Source organism: Muntiacus reevesi, chromosome 1 (genome assembly GCF_963930625.1).
Source record: "Muntiacus reevesi chromosome 1, mMunRee1.1, whole genome shotgun sequence".
Taxonomy (NCBI): Eukaryota; Metazoa; Chordata; class Mammalia; order Artiodactyla; family Cervidae; genus Muntiacus; species Muntiacus reevesi.
In genome coordinates, this window is record NC_089249.1 from 225,031,755 (window position 1) to 225,048,510 (window position 16,756).

General features: G+C 44.7%; 1 protein-coding gene across 1 annotated transcript in view; it reads right to left on the bottom strand.

The window, feature by feature from the left end:
• Positions 1–16,371, bottom strand: part of TIFAB (TIFA inhibitor) — a 76,739-nt gene extending 60,368 nt beyond the window's left edge. The window contains exon 1 of the mRNA XM_065919946.1: positions 16,297–16,371. Coding sequence (XP_065776018.1) covers positions 16,297–16,371 — 75 coding nt within the window. The remainder of the gene's footprint in view (positions 1–16,296) is intronic.
• Between the last annotated feature and the right edge of the window lie 385 nt (positions 16,372–16,756).

A 16,756-nucleotide genomic window follows, 5' to 3' on the forward strand; every position in this document is an offset into this window, starting at 1 on the left:
TGTCATTGGCTGGTCTTATGTATGTATCTACCTGGCTCTTTGGATGGTCCTGTATCTTCAGGATACACCTGGATTTGTCATTTCACCGGGACTCTATCAAGCTAGTTAGTAGCTATAGCCCTAAAATAAACTGAAGTGTTGTTTTGATGGGCTAATGGATACAGGGTGGCCCAACATGGAACATAGATCCTTTGGGGAAATGGGCACTCTCTGAACTGGAGAGGGCCAAATAGGCTGTTCCTGAGCACCGAGAAATAGAGCTGGAAGTGTTCCTCTAACCCTTCACTGTAATGACTGTCAAACGGCAGGTGGGGTGGGAGTGGTCCACACATGATATCATGTTGGTTTCCTCACTTTCTGTGCTGCCCTGTGGAAGCAGTGTGGATCTTCTAAGATCTTGATCAAATCAGAAACCATAAATCAGCTTTCTTGGAGAACCACCAGAAACAAAAACCAGGGATGATACACTGAGACATGAGATAGCCCAAGACTGCCGAATGTGTTTCTCCTCAGTGCTTACCTCTGCCTTCTATGAGCCACCCGAGACTCACACCTGGTTCTGGGGAGTTTTGCTGGGAGATCTGAGGGGCAAGGAAGGCCTTGTGCATACTCAGTGTTCAGTCACGTCCAACTCTTTGTGACCCCATGGGCTGCAGCCCACCAGGCTCCTCTATCCATGGAATTTTCCTGTCAAGAATAGTGGAGTGGGTTGCCATTTCTTCCTCCAGGGGATCTTCCTGACCCAGGGATCAAACCCACGTCTCCTGCATCACCTGCATTAGCAGGCAGATTCTTTACCACTGAGCCACATGGGAAGCCCCAGGGAAGGCCTTACCAGCATCCTATTTCTTGCTATGAAGTCAGAGCCAGGTTATTATAAAACAATGCCTGTTTCAAGACATGACTGTGTTTGGCTGGTTGAAGATATGGATTCTGTTTCCCTTTTGTGAGCTGGAGAAGTGACTGCTAGCAGTTGCCATTAAGTTGCCATCTACCAAGACAGAGGCCAGGGCAGGCCCAGGGACGGCCTGGTCTTCTCAATTACCTCAGACAGGTGGAACTTAATCCATTACTTCTGAAACAAATCTTCACATCCCTGAAGAGACCCTAAGGGCCTCTCATCATGAGGGGGCTTAAAAGGTTTTCCCTCTGAGAGCCAGGTCATGAACATCTTGAGGTGAAGAGTTAGGAATGGGAGGAATTTAACCACCCAGTGTTGTTGGTCAACTGCCCGGGGAGGACCCTGGAGCCTTTTTTGGGAAATGGACTTTATGTGTACTGGAAGAGGGGATTGGAGAAAGGCTGGGGAGTGAGTGCAGACCCTCTCTGCCCTCTGGAACCTTGAGAACATTTGCTTTTAGAGGAAGATGCATGGGGATTGTCCTGGACACCATTCCAGCCCTTTGGGACAGCGGAAGGCAGGGCATGTACACGGCTCCCTGGGGGTGTCCTAGAGGATCCCAGAAGAGGCTCCTCACTCTGGGTGTTGGGTCAGCAGCTCTCCCCACATCACTGTGTCACCTCCATCACTTAGGCCGCGGTGTCAGCCCGGCTGCTGCTGCTCCCTCTTCTCCTTCCCATTGTAACAGACCCCCGTCCGTCCAAGTCCTTTCAGTCAGAATAGGAAGACAAAGGCTGGCCCTCTAAGGAAAGGGTTTCTTTTTCTAAATATTTACCCTGCTGCTGTGACTCATGAAGACTCCCTTTGTGTGTAGTCACACAGGCTCAAGTCATTCACCCCCAGCCCGCTGTGCTTGACATGGCCAGTGGGTCAAGCCATTCCGTCCTCACCCTTCAGGGAGACAAGGCTGGAGTAGCCCTTCTGTCCTGCATAGAGAGCCTGGAGGCCTGCTGCAGACTTGAGGATGAAGGTCTGGAGAGGCAGCAGCCATTTTCCTTGGCTGACTTGAGATGCCAGGGAGATCTCCCTGCCAAGGTCCTGGGTTGGCCAGTCCCTGGGGCAGCTCGGGAGGGGTCCTGGCAGTGGGGAATTGTTTTCTTTCTTTGTCAAATGATCAAGGGATAGTTGAAGATTGAGGGGAAAGTTCTATAATCCTCTTCAGAACCCATTCCAAGTCAGCTCATATTTCTTCAACAAACATTCATTGAGTCCATGATAGGTGCTAGACCTGGTCTTTCCTTTCTGTGTCCTCAGAACTCAGTCTAAGGCTGACGCAAAGTAGGTGCCCAGCTATAAAAAGCACAGTCACAGAGTAGCCACAGGAGCAAGTGATCAGATAGAGACCCCCTCAGTGAGTTTTACTGCCTGGGACTCTGGCCTCATGTCTTATGAAGGTTGTAACTTTTTGGGTCTGAGTAAGATGTTTTCTGGAAAATTTTGTGCAAATCAAGTTGTTGTAAATTGGAATTTTGGAGTTGTCCTAGGTCTCTGGAAACTGCGTAAGGGCTGAGAGTCCTTCTCTGAGTGGCTGTTGGGAGGTGATTAGGTCACAAGGGTGGGATCCTTACGAATGGGACTAGTGCCCTATTAAAGAGACCCCAAGGAGCTCCCTTGACCCTTCACCATGCAAGGTAAGAGGGAGAAGTTGCAGTTGTGGAAGAGGGTCTTCTGTAGAACCACACTGTGCTGGTACCCTGATCTAGTACTCTCGGCCTCCAGATGGAGATCAGTGTCTGTTACCTATAAGCCACTCAGGTCTGTGATTTGGAGGAATCATTGAGAGGACATGACCACCAGTTGACCTGCAAGCTGCATCTGGGCAATCAGAGGCTGCTTGTCCCTTTCCCCTATCCTTGGAAAGGACAGAAGACCCACTGTTCTTGTATTTGGAGCCTTGTCAAGGACACAGCCTTGAAAGGGCATGTGTTGTTGAGCCCATCTAGATGATATGAGTGACTCAGCCAGTTAAAGTTGTTGTACAAACTTGAAGATTCTAGGCGGTAGATGGGGCAATCTAATCATCTTGTCAACATCCAAGTCTAGCCTTATGTTTAAGTTTCCTTACTTATTGAAATTGCCACCAGACTTCCCTGGTGGTGTAGTGGATCCCTGGTCTGGGTAGGCTCCACATGTCGTGGAGCACTAAGTCTGTGAACCACAACTATTGAGCTTGTGCTCTAGAGCCCATAAGCCACAATTACTGAGACCATGTGCTGCAACCACCAAAGCCTTAGTGCCTAGAGCCTGTGCTCTGCAACAAGAGGACCCAACACAATGAGAAGCCTGTGTAATGCAAGGAAGAGTAGCCCCCTACTCGTCACAGTTGGAGAAAGCCCACACAAATCAACAAAGATGCAGCACAGCACCCCCCTCCCCCCAAAAAAGAAAAGCCTGCTACATACCAATCTGGAATGGTCTGCTTCTTTATTATGTTTCTCCTTGCCCCAAATATATGGGGGCCAGTTTGGAATTTCACCTAGGAAATTCTTGATGTTGGGAACCAGCAGTAATATGTTGTGAAAGCATCTGAGCTAAGACACGTTTGCAGTCAAGGTGTCAACAGGGTGCAGTCATTTGAAGGGATCACTGGTGTTGGAGGATCTGCTTTCAAGATGGCTTGTTAGGTGGTTGGCAGATCAGTGCTGGCTGTTGGCAAGAGCCTCAGTCTCCCACCTTGTGGATCTCTTCAGTGGGCTGATGTCCTCAAGACATGGCAACTGGCTTCCCCCAAAGTTAGAGTTCCGAGAGAGCAAGGAAAAACTGCACTGTTTTTTCTGACTTAGTTCAGAAGTCATAGACTGTCCTTCCTCCACTATCCTATTGGGCAGCCCTGTGCAGTGTCGGGGGTCACACACAAGGGCATGAGTAACAGAGGGAGGATGAGTAGGAGTCGTCTTGGAGGCTGGCTACTGACTTCTAATATAGTATCTACTTTCTTATTTAGTATGTGTGTTGTTCACTGTCTTTCTTTGTCCACTAGTTCTTTGAGAGCAGGTTTGTTTGTCTTCTTTATTTTCCAAGTGCCCTAAACAGTACCTCCCACATAGAGGGCACTCAATAGATACTAAGTTGTATTCATTTTAATTGAGTGGTTTGCCTGGGACCTGTGGGAGGTGAAAGAGATAGTAACTAGTGCCTCTGACATGTCTGTGAAACAAAAAATCCATTGCCTCTCATTGTCACTTACTAGATATGCTGAGTGTTGGCTATGTTGACTTCTTTTTTTTTTTTTAATTAAGGACTGCCTGTGTTTGAAGGTAGCTAGTAAAAAAGAGTTAGAGGAATGTGATTCTGTTCTTCCCCTGGACAGGAAACAAAAAGAAGCTTCTTAATCTCTCTATTGCTCAGCTTCCTCTTCTGAAAGATAGAATGTTGCTGGGTGTTTTTAAGGATTCAGTGAGTTAATGAATGTGAAGTACATCTCATCCAGTACATGCTCAGAAAATTTGTCAGCATCATTTGAACTTAGAAGGTGCTTGAATCCTGAAACAGTACGTGAGCGAGGTGGAGGAACCTTCCACAATAGGGCCACAAAGATTCGCACATGATTGAAGCGCCTTAGTGTGCATTCACACACATAAGGCATCAGCTGTGTGTTCATCTGGAAGTATGCTGTGAAACCCCAGACTAAGGTCACTGACCAAGTGGATGCCTGCAAACATTGTAGATCCCACTAAGGAATCTTCTCGGCAAGGTGAGGAAGTAGTGGGGGCCATCCACTACCAGTTCAAGGGTATTTTCACCTAGCTCCTACTAGGTGCTGGCTGCGCTCTGCAGAGATGGTGAAGTGCAGTCCCTGGCCTGGAGGCACTGAGAGTCTAGAGAGAAAGACAGACAGGAAGGCTGACAGTCCTGGGACAGTGCAGTCAGTACAGGGTACAGACAAGTCCTACCGTCCATGGGGATCAAGGGGCTCAGAGACAGCCTTTGAGAGGAGGTGATACAACATGAGCTTTGGGGTTAGGCAGGAGTCAGGAATGTGAATGGTGAGAGGCAGGGGAAGAGAACGTCCCAGCAGAGGAAACAACCTGGGTGAAAGCCTGAAGTTACAGAAAGGGTGATATGTGGGGGGTGGGGATGGGGAGACGGACAACACACATGTGGAGGTGACAAGGAGAGATGAAGATGGGGAGGCAGAACAGATGAACAGTCTGGAATTTTATTCTGTAGGATTTTTATTTCATAGCCCTAGAAAAACCTAAGGAATGAGGTTGTCAGCCCTGTGTTTAGAAACCCACCAGTGGCCTTCCGGAGGACAGATTAGAATGGGTGAGATCTGAGTCAGAGAGATGAGAGAGGACACTTGCGCAGGGACCCTGAAGCTGAGGGTCGGAGTCACCGGGTGTGGGGCCCTCCTGGTCTGGTCTGGAAGGAGAGCCTTCCCTGTGCTCTGCTCCAGTTACTGCCAGTGGGGAAGGCCTGAAGCGACCACTACTACCTGGTAGCAGAACACAAGCACCTGCTCTCCTTTTGTATCTACTTTCTTCTCCTGGAGGGACAGGACTCCTTCCAAAAGAGCTCCACCCTCCCTCTCTCCCCCTTTCTCCCATTTGAAATGAAATGATCCCTGTGTGCTCATGGCACTTACTTTATGCCTGACTCAGTGTATACTTGGGATAAGGACAGTAGTTGCATGTTCCTCCTACCCACCCCCCCACTTTTGCTTCTTCAGTAACCTGTGGTACATTGTAGCCCTTTTAATAGGAGCCCAGTCAGTGGATGATCTTGGCACATGGATTCAAGCCCTGTTTAAAACTCTTTCTGCAGAGTCCTTATTCATGTGTGCTCACAAACATACTCATGCACACACACATGTACTCACGTGTATTCATGCTTTCTGCCACCCAAGCCAAATCTAGAAGGGGATTTATCAGATCAGTCTCCACCAGATTCCCTCCCCACCCCGGGTTCACAGCAGGGAAACGAAAGATGAGCTGAGTGGTTTTTCCCCTGAGCCAGATCTCAGTGGGAAGCACATCTGTCATGCCCAGCCTGGGGACTCTGCGGCAGGTCTCAGGGGGCCACCTTCATGTGTCTTGAACCAGGTCTCTTGCTTTGAGGGTGGCAGGAAACTCTCTCATTCATGGTGAGGTCCTTGTAGTCTCCTGTAGATACCCACTGCCCCCCAAATCCCCACCCTCTTCATGGCCCTTGGCTGGCTCTGGGCCCTCTCATCTGTATCCTCGTCCCCCACTCTCTGTGAGGTGCTGGGGGAGGAGAAGTGTCAGGGTTTTTTTTTTTTTTTTTAGTGTCGGGTTTTTGTGGTGGAGAAAATCTGGCAGTCCTGAATTTCTTCCTGAATCAACCATCTGCTGAGTGTTTTCCAGGATTATGAAACAATTTTTTTTGAGGGGATGGGAGAAATGGGAGGGGGAGAAATGGTGGCTCCTCCTTGACTTCTTCCCTGCTGTTCTTGAAGCCCATTGGAGGGGGAACTGGCATTATGAGGGTGTGGGAGGCTTGGTGTCAGACCCAGTGTCAGGTCTGGCTCTGCCACTTTCTTTACTCATGCTCTTTAGTCTGTTTCTGTCTGTTACATGGAGATGAACAGATGCATGCTATTTATCTGAGGACCCAAAGAGCCAGCAGTCTCCAATCTCTTCGGCACCAGGGACTGGTTTTGTGGAAGACAATTTTTCTGTCGACTGGGTTTGAGGGGATGATTTCAGGATGATTTAAGAACATTACATTTATTGTGTACTTTATTTCTATTATTATTACATCAACTCCACCTCAGATCATCAGGCATTAGATCTGGGAGGTTGGGGACCCCTGCCAAGTAATTGAATGAAAGAAGGTTTATAAACTGGAGAGTGACGTGAACCTGCATTTGTTCACGATGTTGAAGTGAGCACCTGAAGAGCCAGCCTTTGGCGGGGGCACCCTGCTGCTTTGGGATTTTGGTCTAAGGTGTCATCAGTGTTCCTCCTCAGCACTGATGACGGGGAAACGGGGGTGCAGCTTTGGAAGATAACCTTTGGTTATCAATTCATTAAAACCCACTGCTTATTGAGGGAGTCAGGTAAGGGAAGGAACGAAGGCAGCACCTGCTTGAGGGGAGTGAGCATGCCCTGTGTTGCAGACCCCAGCATCCTGACTTGGCCTCAGGGTCTAACAAATGCCTTTGTTAATGGGAGAATGTGGGGAGATGCCACAGCCTCAAACTAGGTCCCAGAGGAATTATACATGGTTGAAACTTGAAACAGATAACCCAGGTTTTTCTTTCCCATCCTTTGTAAATATTGGGTTGGCCAAAATGTTCATTTTGGTTTTTCATAAGATGTTACAGAAAAACTTAAACTTCTTGGCCAACCCAATACTTCATATCTCAGAATAAAGGGAGATGTCCACTAGGGACAACCAAACTGTCCTGGCTCATCCAAGACTGAGGGGCTTCCCAGGGTATGGAGCCTTCCATGCTAACACAAGAATAGTCTCAGGTAAGCCAGAGCAAATGTCTCCTGAGAGTTTTTTCCTCTTGAGCTGATTGTGTGGCTGGTCCTTCATTATGGCAGAAGAAGCAAAGTTAATCCTACTCCCACCCCCAGGAGAAGGAGAAGTTCTTGATTTCGTCTTTATTTTTGTATTGCCAGCAGCACTGTGGTTGGTATAGCTCGATCAAGAGATGGGTGATGGATGAATTGCAATTTTTGGTTAATTTTAGGTGATCTAAATAGGTCACAGAACAGTAAGGAGATAAAACCAGTCAGTCTTAAGGGAAATCAACCCTGAATACTCACTGGAAGGACTGATTCGGAAGCTGAAGCTCTAGTATTTTGGCCACCTGATGCAAACAACTGACTCCTTGGAAAAGTCCCTGATGCTGGGAAAGACTGAAGGCAGAAGGAGAACAGGGTGTCAGAGGATGAGATGGCTGGATGGCATCACTGATGCAATGGACATTAACTTGGGCAAACTTTAGGAGATGGTGAGAGACGGGGAGTGCTATAGTCCAAGGCATGCTGCAGTCCATGGGGTCACAGAGAGTCAGGTACAACTGGGCAACTGAACAATAAAAGCAACAACAAAGGTCATGCTGAGAGGCATTGGAAGATAAGAGCCATTGAATACATAACTCACGTAAAATGGGTGAGATGAAACAATGTTTATCCAGCTCTGTGTGGAGATATTTAGAATAGGTGATAAACCAGGTATATATTTACCTTTTCTTTTTTTTTTGACTTGAAGTTATAACTGGTAACGTCTGGCATTTGGGCAAACTTGCAGCTTGAGGAAAATATGGATGACCTGAGGTGTTATGATGGAAAAGGCATGGCTGTTGTTGTTCAGTTGCTAAGTTTCATCCAACTCTTTTCGTCCCCATAGACTGCAGCATGCCAAACTTCCCTGTCCTTCACTATATCGTGGAGTTTGCTGAAGCTCATGCCCACTGAGTCAGTCATGCTATCTAACCATCTCATCCTCTGCTGCCCCCTTCTCCTCTTGCCCTCAATCTTTCCCAGCATCAGGGTATTTTTCAATGGTTCTTTGGATAAGGTGGCCAAAGTATTGGAGCTTCAGCTTCAGCATCAGTCCTTCCTACAAATATTCAAAGTTGATTTCCTTTAGGATTGACTATTATGATCTCCTTGCTGTCCAAAGGACACTCAAGAGTCTTCTCCAGCACCCCCATTCGAAAGCATCAACTCTTTGATGCTCAGCCTTCCTTATGGTCCAACTTTCACATCCATACATGGCTACTGGAAAAACCATAGCATGGACTTTACAAACTGACCCTCATTTGAGTCCTTGTTCCTTATTTGCTATGTTACATTAGGCAAGCATTTCATTGTCCCCCAGGCTCAGTGTTCTCATCTGCAGAATAGGTGATTTATTTACCACAGGACTAGTTTGGTGATGAATGTCACATCAGCTATGATGTTCTTAGCATGACCATTGATACATGGTAGGATCTTGATAGCCATGAGATTCCTCAGAGCTCTCAGGAACTGTAAAAAGGCTTAAGAACACATGCTTTGCTTATGCATGTTTTTCTACCCTTTTATCCCCCAAGCATATTTTGTAATGTTTGCTTCATGCAAAGGGAACACATGTAGAGTACAGGCTATGACACAGAATTTTTAAATGAGCACCCAAGAATGTATTATGCAACTTGAGGTCTAGAGCATCACTGGATTAGTTTCCAGGGGCTGCCATAACAAATTACCAGAAGCTGAGTGGCTTAACACAACAGATGTGTATTCATTCACAGTTCTAGAGGCTTTAAGTCCAGAATCTAGGTGTCTGCAGTGCTAGGCTCTCTGTGCAGACTCTAGAGGAGAACGTTTCCTTTCCTCTTCTAGCTTCTAGTCATTCCTGGCTTTCCTGGATTAGAGTAGCATCACTCCAATCTCTGCCTGTCTTCACATGGTCTTCTTCCCTGTGTCTTTACCTCAAGTCTCTCTCTCTCTCTTTCCTTATAAAGACAACAGTCATTGGATCTAGGACCTATCTTAAATTCAGAATGATTTCAGCCCTAGATCCTTAACTTAATTACATCTGCAAAGAACTTATTTCTAGATAAAGTTACATTCACAGGTACTGGGATGTGGACTTGAACATCTTTTTCTTTGGGTGGGCAGGGGTGGGGGGGACAATGTTCAACTCACTATAGTCACCATTACTGATCCCTCTTGTATTTTATCCTTCTGCCTTGCCCATGCCCACCATCCTGAAGTTAATGGTTATCACTGTCTCACCTTTTGCTTTATAAAAAGGATATTATGGTATCGTTTATATAATCTCTGTGATCTGCTTTTTTGTTCAATATTATAATCGTAAGATCCATTCAGGTTGATGTATATTGTCATAGTTCATTCATGTTTGAGACCCTGTTGTGTGCTGGTACCCCAAGGTGTTTGTGCATTCTCCTGAAATTGGATATTCAAGTTGTTTCCACTTTGGGGCTGTTGTAAACAAGGCTTCTTTTACTTAGCTCTTGGTGCTCAAGTGCAAAATTTCTCCAGAATATATGACTAGGAATTGAATTGCTGGACCCAAGGTAAATAGTACTTTACCAGATAATGTCAAATTGTTTTCCAAAGTGATTGTATCAATTTGCATTCCCATAAGCTGAGTATAAAATGTTCTCTATTCTCAAAGTGATTTTTTATTCCAGGAAATGGAAAAATCTCAGAAGGGTCTTCCTTGTGATGAGTATTAGATGCTAAAATCTCATCTTTTTCCATGATTTTCCTCTATAGCAGATTTCTCCTGGTGGGTCTCTCCCCTCAGAGAGAAAGCACTAGACCCTCCAGTCTCACCTGCTGCTGGCTGCCTAGGCTCTGCCTACTCTGCAAATCCATCTTAATGGCTCATTAGAGGTGCCTAGAAACTGTAATTATGGTATAGCATTTCACAGGCTTACAATTGAAGGCTGTGTTTTCTAGACACCCAAATCAAGTCTGTTGTGGAAGGCTGCATCTCAGAAAGTTTGCATATGATATTTTGGATTATGAGTAAAAAAAGAGGCTTGCCTTTGCTCTGAGGTGAGTGATGTAAACATCCTGAGTAATTGGTTGAAAAATTGGTTGAAATAAACTGGCAGAGTGGAAGGCATGCTGATGACTCATGGGAGCGTGTGTAAATGGTGTATTCTGGGGAACATTTTCTGCAGAGGAAAGGAGACAAAGCAGCATTTGTCCCAGTTAGATCACAGAATATGAGCACAGCTAAGGATCTTAATAAATCCCTCGACTGATGGGGATACAGAGGCTCAGAAAGGACCTCCTACTTTCAATGCAAGCCTTAGGGTTAGCTGCATCTTTTTTTGTGCATGTCTATCTAATTTTTTTTAGGTTGCATTCCCAAAAAGCAGACTATGAATCAGAGATTCTTGAGCAAGTGATTTGGTGCATGAGTGTTCTTAGGTAAAACCTGTCTAGGAGTGAGGAAAACAGGGTAGGACAGAGAAAGAAGAAAAGTGAAGATGTGGGCCCAGATGAAGTCCAGCCTCAAGCTGATCCCACAGGATGCTCTGGAATATGAGCAGTACTTTAAAACCGTCCAACTTGTACCTTCATTAATTGGCCCTTGACTGCAGACTAGTTGACGGGGGGACAGCCACCTAGGCTGTCCCATGCTCCGATCAGCTGAGCACAAGTTCTCTGAAGGAGGCAGCCAACACTCACAGCAGCTGATGAGATTGCTATTCAGATTTGTTGTTGTTCAGTTGCTCAGCTGTGTCTGACTCTTTGTGACCTCATGGACTGCAGCACGCCAGGATTCCCTGTCCTTCACTGTCTCCCAGAATTTGCTCAAACTCATGTCCATTGAGTTCGTGATGCTATCTAACCATCTCATCCTCTGACCATCCCCCCTTCTCCTTTTGCCTTCAGTCTTTTCCAGCATCTGGGTCTTTTCCAGTGAGTTGACTCTTCACATCAGGTGGCCAAAGTATTGGAGCTTCACATCTATGGTCAGAGGATGGGGATTTACTCTGTGAAGATTATACTGGTCTCCATCAAACTCCAGCTTATGCCCTTGATGGCAGCCCCATTAGAGTAGGATCTCAAGACCCCTAGCCTTCTCCACTGAAGATGAACAGGAGGTCTTTTTAAGGGATGGATATAATATGCCAAAATATGTCATGAGGGAAAGCCACTCAGTTGTGTCCGACTCTTTGCAACCCGATGGACTGTACAGTCCATGGAATTCTCCAGGCCAGAATACTGGAGTGGGTAGCTTTTCCTTCTCTAGGGGATCTTCCCAACCCAGGAATCGAACTGGAGTCTCTTGCATTGCAGGCAGAGTCTTCATCAACTGAGCTATCAGGGAAGCTAAAATGTATCGTATCTATGTCAAAATAGATCATAGACCTAAATGTAATGGCTAAAGTTGTAACTCCTCCAGAAGAAACATGGGAGTAGGCAACTAAAGGTCCTACAACCTCGGGGTAGGCAAATATACCCTAGAGGGAAAACAAGAATCATGAATGTTAAAAGAAAAAGATAAGCTGGACTTCATAAAAATTAAAATCTTTTGCTCTTGAAAAGACATTGTTAAGAAAGTGAAAATTCAAGTCACAGAATGGAAAAAAGAGTAGGAATGCATACATCTGAATGCATACATTCTGCATTCAGAATACAAAAATAAACATTCATAAGTCGATAATAAGATAAACAACCCAATCTGAAAATTGACAAAAAAATAAGTAGTGATAATCAACTCTGATTTTATTTTTTTAAAGTTATCTATTTTTGGCTATGCTGGGTCTTCTTTGCTGTGCATGGGCTTTCTCTAGTTGCAGCAAGCAGGGACGACTCGTCGTGGCAGTGCGTGCACAGCCTTCTCATTTTGGCGGCTTCTCAGGTTGTGGAGCACGGGCTATAGGAGGCGCGTGGGTGCCCATTTCAGTAGTTGCAGCACATGGGCTCAGGAGTTGTGGCACACAGGCTTAGCTCTTCTGTGGCATGTGGGGTCTTCCTGGACCAGGGATTGAACCCGTGTTCCTGGCATTGGCAGGCAGATTCTTATCCACTGTGCCACTTGGGAATGTCTTCAACTCTGATTTTAAAACTTTGTTTTAGAGATACATTTCACTACTATTTTGACTTTATTCTTTTCTGCTACTTCCCTCACAGTGGTGTTTGGGAATAACTAATGTCCATTTATGATCTATATTAACCTGATTGTACATTGAATGTATGTTGAAATAAAAATAGCAGTATAACAATGACCAAAGGACTTGAACAGACAAAAGACGATATACAGTCTATGGAGGGCCAATAAGATCATGAAAAGATGCTCAACAAAATACAAATTAAAACCATCATATGATGTCACTACACATCCGTTAGAATTGTTAAAATCAAAAAGAATAAGAATACCAAGTCTGGGCAAGTATTTGAAACAACTGTAACTCTCATATACTGCTGACAAGAGCTGGAAATTGGTACAACTACTTTGGAAAACAGTGTGGCAATTCTTATAAAGATAAATATACCCTTATTATGTAACTCAGAATTCTGCCCTTAGGTGTTTTCCCAAGAGAACTGAAAACATATGTCCACTCAGAAACTTGTGTATGAATGTTTATAGCAGCTTTATTCACCGTAGCTCCAAACCAGAAACAGCCCAAATATCCATCAGCAGGTGAATGTATACAAACTGTGATACAGATGTACAGTGAACTATCATTTAGCAAATAAGCATTTGGATCACTGATATGCATAACAGTATTACTAGCATCTTTGAAACATTATCCTGACTGAAAGAAGCCCCAAAGAGTCCATAATGTATGATTTCATTTATAATGGAATTCTAGAACCAGTAAAATTAATCTAAAATGGCAGAAAGTGAATCAGTGATTGTGTGGAGACAAAGGAAAAGAATTGAATGGAAGGGGACACAAGGGAATTTTATGGGGTAATTGTTGTTTAGTCCCTAAGTTGCATCTGACTCTTTTGCAACGCAATGAACTGTATACCCACCAGGATATTTCCTAGGCAAGAATACTGGAGTGGGTTGCCATTTCCTTCTCCAGGGGCTCTTCCTGACCCAGAAATGCTCTATATTTTGATTGAGATGGAGGGTAAACAAGTGTATTCATTTGTTAGTACTCAGCAGATTGTATACATGTACATTTTATTGCCTGTAAATTATACCTCATTAAAGTTATTTTGATGAAGAGAGAAATACCATCATCCTTCGAGTGATGGAATTAAAGATAATTTTTCTTTTATCCTTATCCTCTGTTTCTAAATTCTTGACCATCATCTCCTCACTTTGCTTTCCAAAAGCACATTGCAAAAGCTTCTCTCCATCTCTGAAGCCCCATTCAGCTCAGACGCTCTCTCCTTCAGAACCTTACCTGATGCCTCAGTTAGAATTAACTATCCCCTCTTCTAGATCCCCATTGTCCTCCTTGGTGCCACTGCTAAGCCATTTGCATTCTGCCTTGGGCAAGTGTTACTACTTGTGTAGTTGGCTCCTTATCCTGTGGGCACCCAGTGGTAGGGGGGTTGAATTAGGACAGAGCCTCAAACATGGTGGGCATTTGTTCAATGTTCACCAAGTTAAATTGGGATTTTCCAGGCCAGGAGGAAGTTTCTTATCGCGTTCAAGGGCTGCTGTCATCTATAGGTGCATCCACAGTGAAGTGGGGAAACTGCAACAGAACCCGGAGCCTCAAATCAGTGTTCTGCCAGTTACCAGCCAGGTGACCTCCTTGGGCAAACCCCTCAACTCTCTGAACCTCTGTGTCCTTTCTACAAAGTGGGAGGAATGCTCTCTCTGTTGTGAGGCCAAGTAGCACACAGTAAATGAGCAGGTAGCTCTGACTGCTATTGTAATTGGGACTTCCCTGATGGCTCAGGGGTAAGGAATCCACCTGCAATGCAGGAGACTCAGGAGATGTGGGTTCGATCCCTGGGTCAGGAAGATCCACCAGAGGAGGAAATGGAAACCCACTTCAGTATTCTTGCCTGAAAAATTCCATGGACAGAGGAGTCTGGCAGGCTACAGTCCATGGGGTTGCAAAGGAGTTGGGCGCGATTGAGCATACACACTACAGTAAATTATCATCATTCTAACAAATAGTAATAGTACCAAGAGAGGACTCTGCCCAGATGGGAAGATACTTACCAAGAAATACACAGGTAAATGGAGCAAAAATTTTCTTTCTAGGGAAAGACTATGGGCTCTGATTAGTGGCTGCTCAACAATTTTTAAAAGCCCATCTAAAATTAATTTTTCCCCTACATTAATGGTTTCTAAGAAAGTCAAAACCATTTCCCACAGAGGCAGACATCCCAAAAGGAGTTAGGATTTTGCTGGCTCTGCTCCTCATTCAGATATCAGGTGGCAGCCAGGGCTCCTGGAGGAGGCTGGCTTTCTCGGGAGTGTTTGCTGGAGCCGGGCTGACACAGATCTGATAGAGGTTGTCAGACCTCCGAAGAACAATTGACTTTCTAAGCTGAGCCCCTTCTCTGAGCCATGCGGTGCTGCGTTACATTTGTAAATGCCAGCGCGCTGCTAAGCACGTCCCAGTGAATAGAAGTGTTTTGATGTTTTGTTTTTGGTCGGAGATTGAAGTCCAGTGTCTTGGGACCCAGTGACTTCGGCTGACCTTCCCGATACACGGACAGGGCTAAATTTCAACCCCTGGAGGCTTCTGCACACAAAACCTCTTGCCTCGCAAGGGCAGGTGCAAGGAAACCCGGCGGAAATCTGAAATCTTCGCTGCTTCAGAGACCTGAGCTTGCTTCTGTCAGAGGAATTAAGTTTCACAAGCCCCCCTCCTTTTATTTTTTTAATGTAGAAAGCGTATCATTAGGCGAATCTGGACAGGGCGACTTATTAAAACTACTGCTTGTAGCAGAGAGAAAGCTGTAAATGCCTAAGGACATTTAAGGACTGATGGGGCTCACTTTTATTTCCAATGACTTCTTTCCTTTTTTTTCTTTTTAAATATTGTATTGGAGCATAGTTGATCCGCAATGTTGTGTTAGTTTCTGGTATACAGCAAAGTGAATCAGTTATATGTATATATGTATCCACTCTTTTCTTAGAATCTTTTCCCGTATAGCCCACTACAGAGTATTGAGTAAAGTTCCCTGTGCTATACATGGGGGTTTCATTAGCTATCTATTTTACATGAAGTAGTGTGTATATGTCAAACCCAATCTCCCCATTTATCCCTCCCCCACCTTATCTCCTAATAACCATAAGTTTGTTTTCTATATCTGTGACTCTATTTCTGTTTTGTAAATAAATTCATTTGTGCCTTTAATTTTTTTAAGATTCCACATATAAGCAATACCTTATGATATTTGTCTTTCTGTGTCTGAACTTCACTCAGTATGACAATCTTTAGGTCCAGCTTGGCCAGACTAACAGGCTTCTAAATGAAGTCAGCTCTGATATGTCAGGTCTTGCTGACTCTGGAAAATGTGTTTTCCTTAAAACCTATATTCCAGTTTTGAAACCAGGAAAGGTCTTTTGTTTATAATTTTTAATTGAGTGAGCACCTTTATAAAATCTGTAACCTCTCCCACTTCTGAACCCCATTGATATCTCTCTAACTCCTCCAGTCTGACAAGTTTTTGCATCATTTTGATCAATTATAGAGAAAATTTGCAGTCTCTTTCTACCTAACATTTTATTCATGTGTGCTTACATTCATAATAGATAATTCTTTTTCATGATGCCATTCAGTTCTACTTTACTGAGTTGTTCCTCTGGGTTTGAGTATTTGGAGGTTTGTTGTGGGGGTGGCTGTTCTAAATGGATTATTATCATCTTTAGTCATTGAGTTTTTCTTTTCTTTTTATAAATACTTCCTTTAACTACATTAGAAAAGGTGGTCTGGGAGGTATTATGATATTTGCAAGAGCCCCCAGTCTTCCATCCCCACCCTTCCCCCCTTCTTTAAAAACTCCAGACTGGACGCACACCTGCACGTTCTTCCTCAGCCCTTCCTCCAGGGGCTGGCAGTTCCCCTCACGTGTTGGTGGCCTCGTGTAGCCCATAATCAGGGGGTGACTCATACTTTGGTTCTTCAAGCCTCTTGGGGCAAGGGTTTCCTGTAGGAGCCTGTGTCAGCTGAACTCAGCTGGTGTCACAGAAGCTCTGGTCTTTTTTAAGAAGAAAAAAAAAATCCCATATGTTTACTTTGTTAAATAGCCATTCTTTGGAGATGGCTATGTTTTGTGTTTGTGTTTGTTTTTTGCGCAGTTTTTGTGTGTTTGTTTTTCTAGCAGGTGATCACCTTACAGATGACGAGTTGTGCAGTAAGTGTCCTTCATGATACGGGATCTGGCACCTACAGTGTGGTGATTCTTATTACTTGGGGCTGACAGGTTCTGATTTAAAGCACTCCATTCTTCCCACTGTCATTTTGACAGGAAATATCCT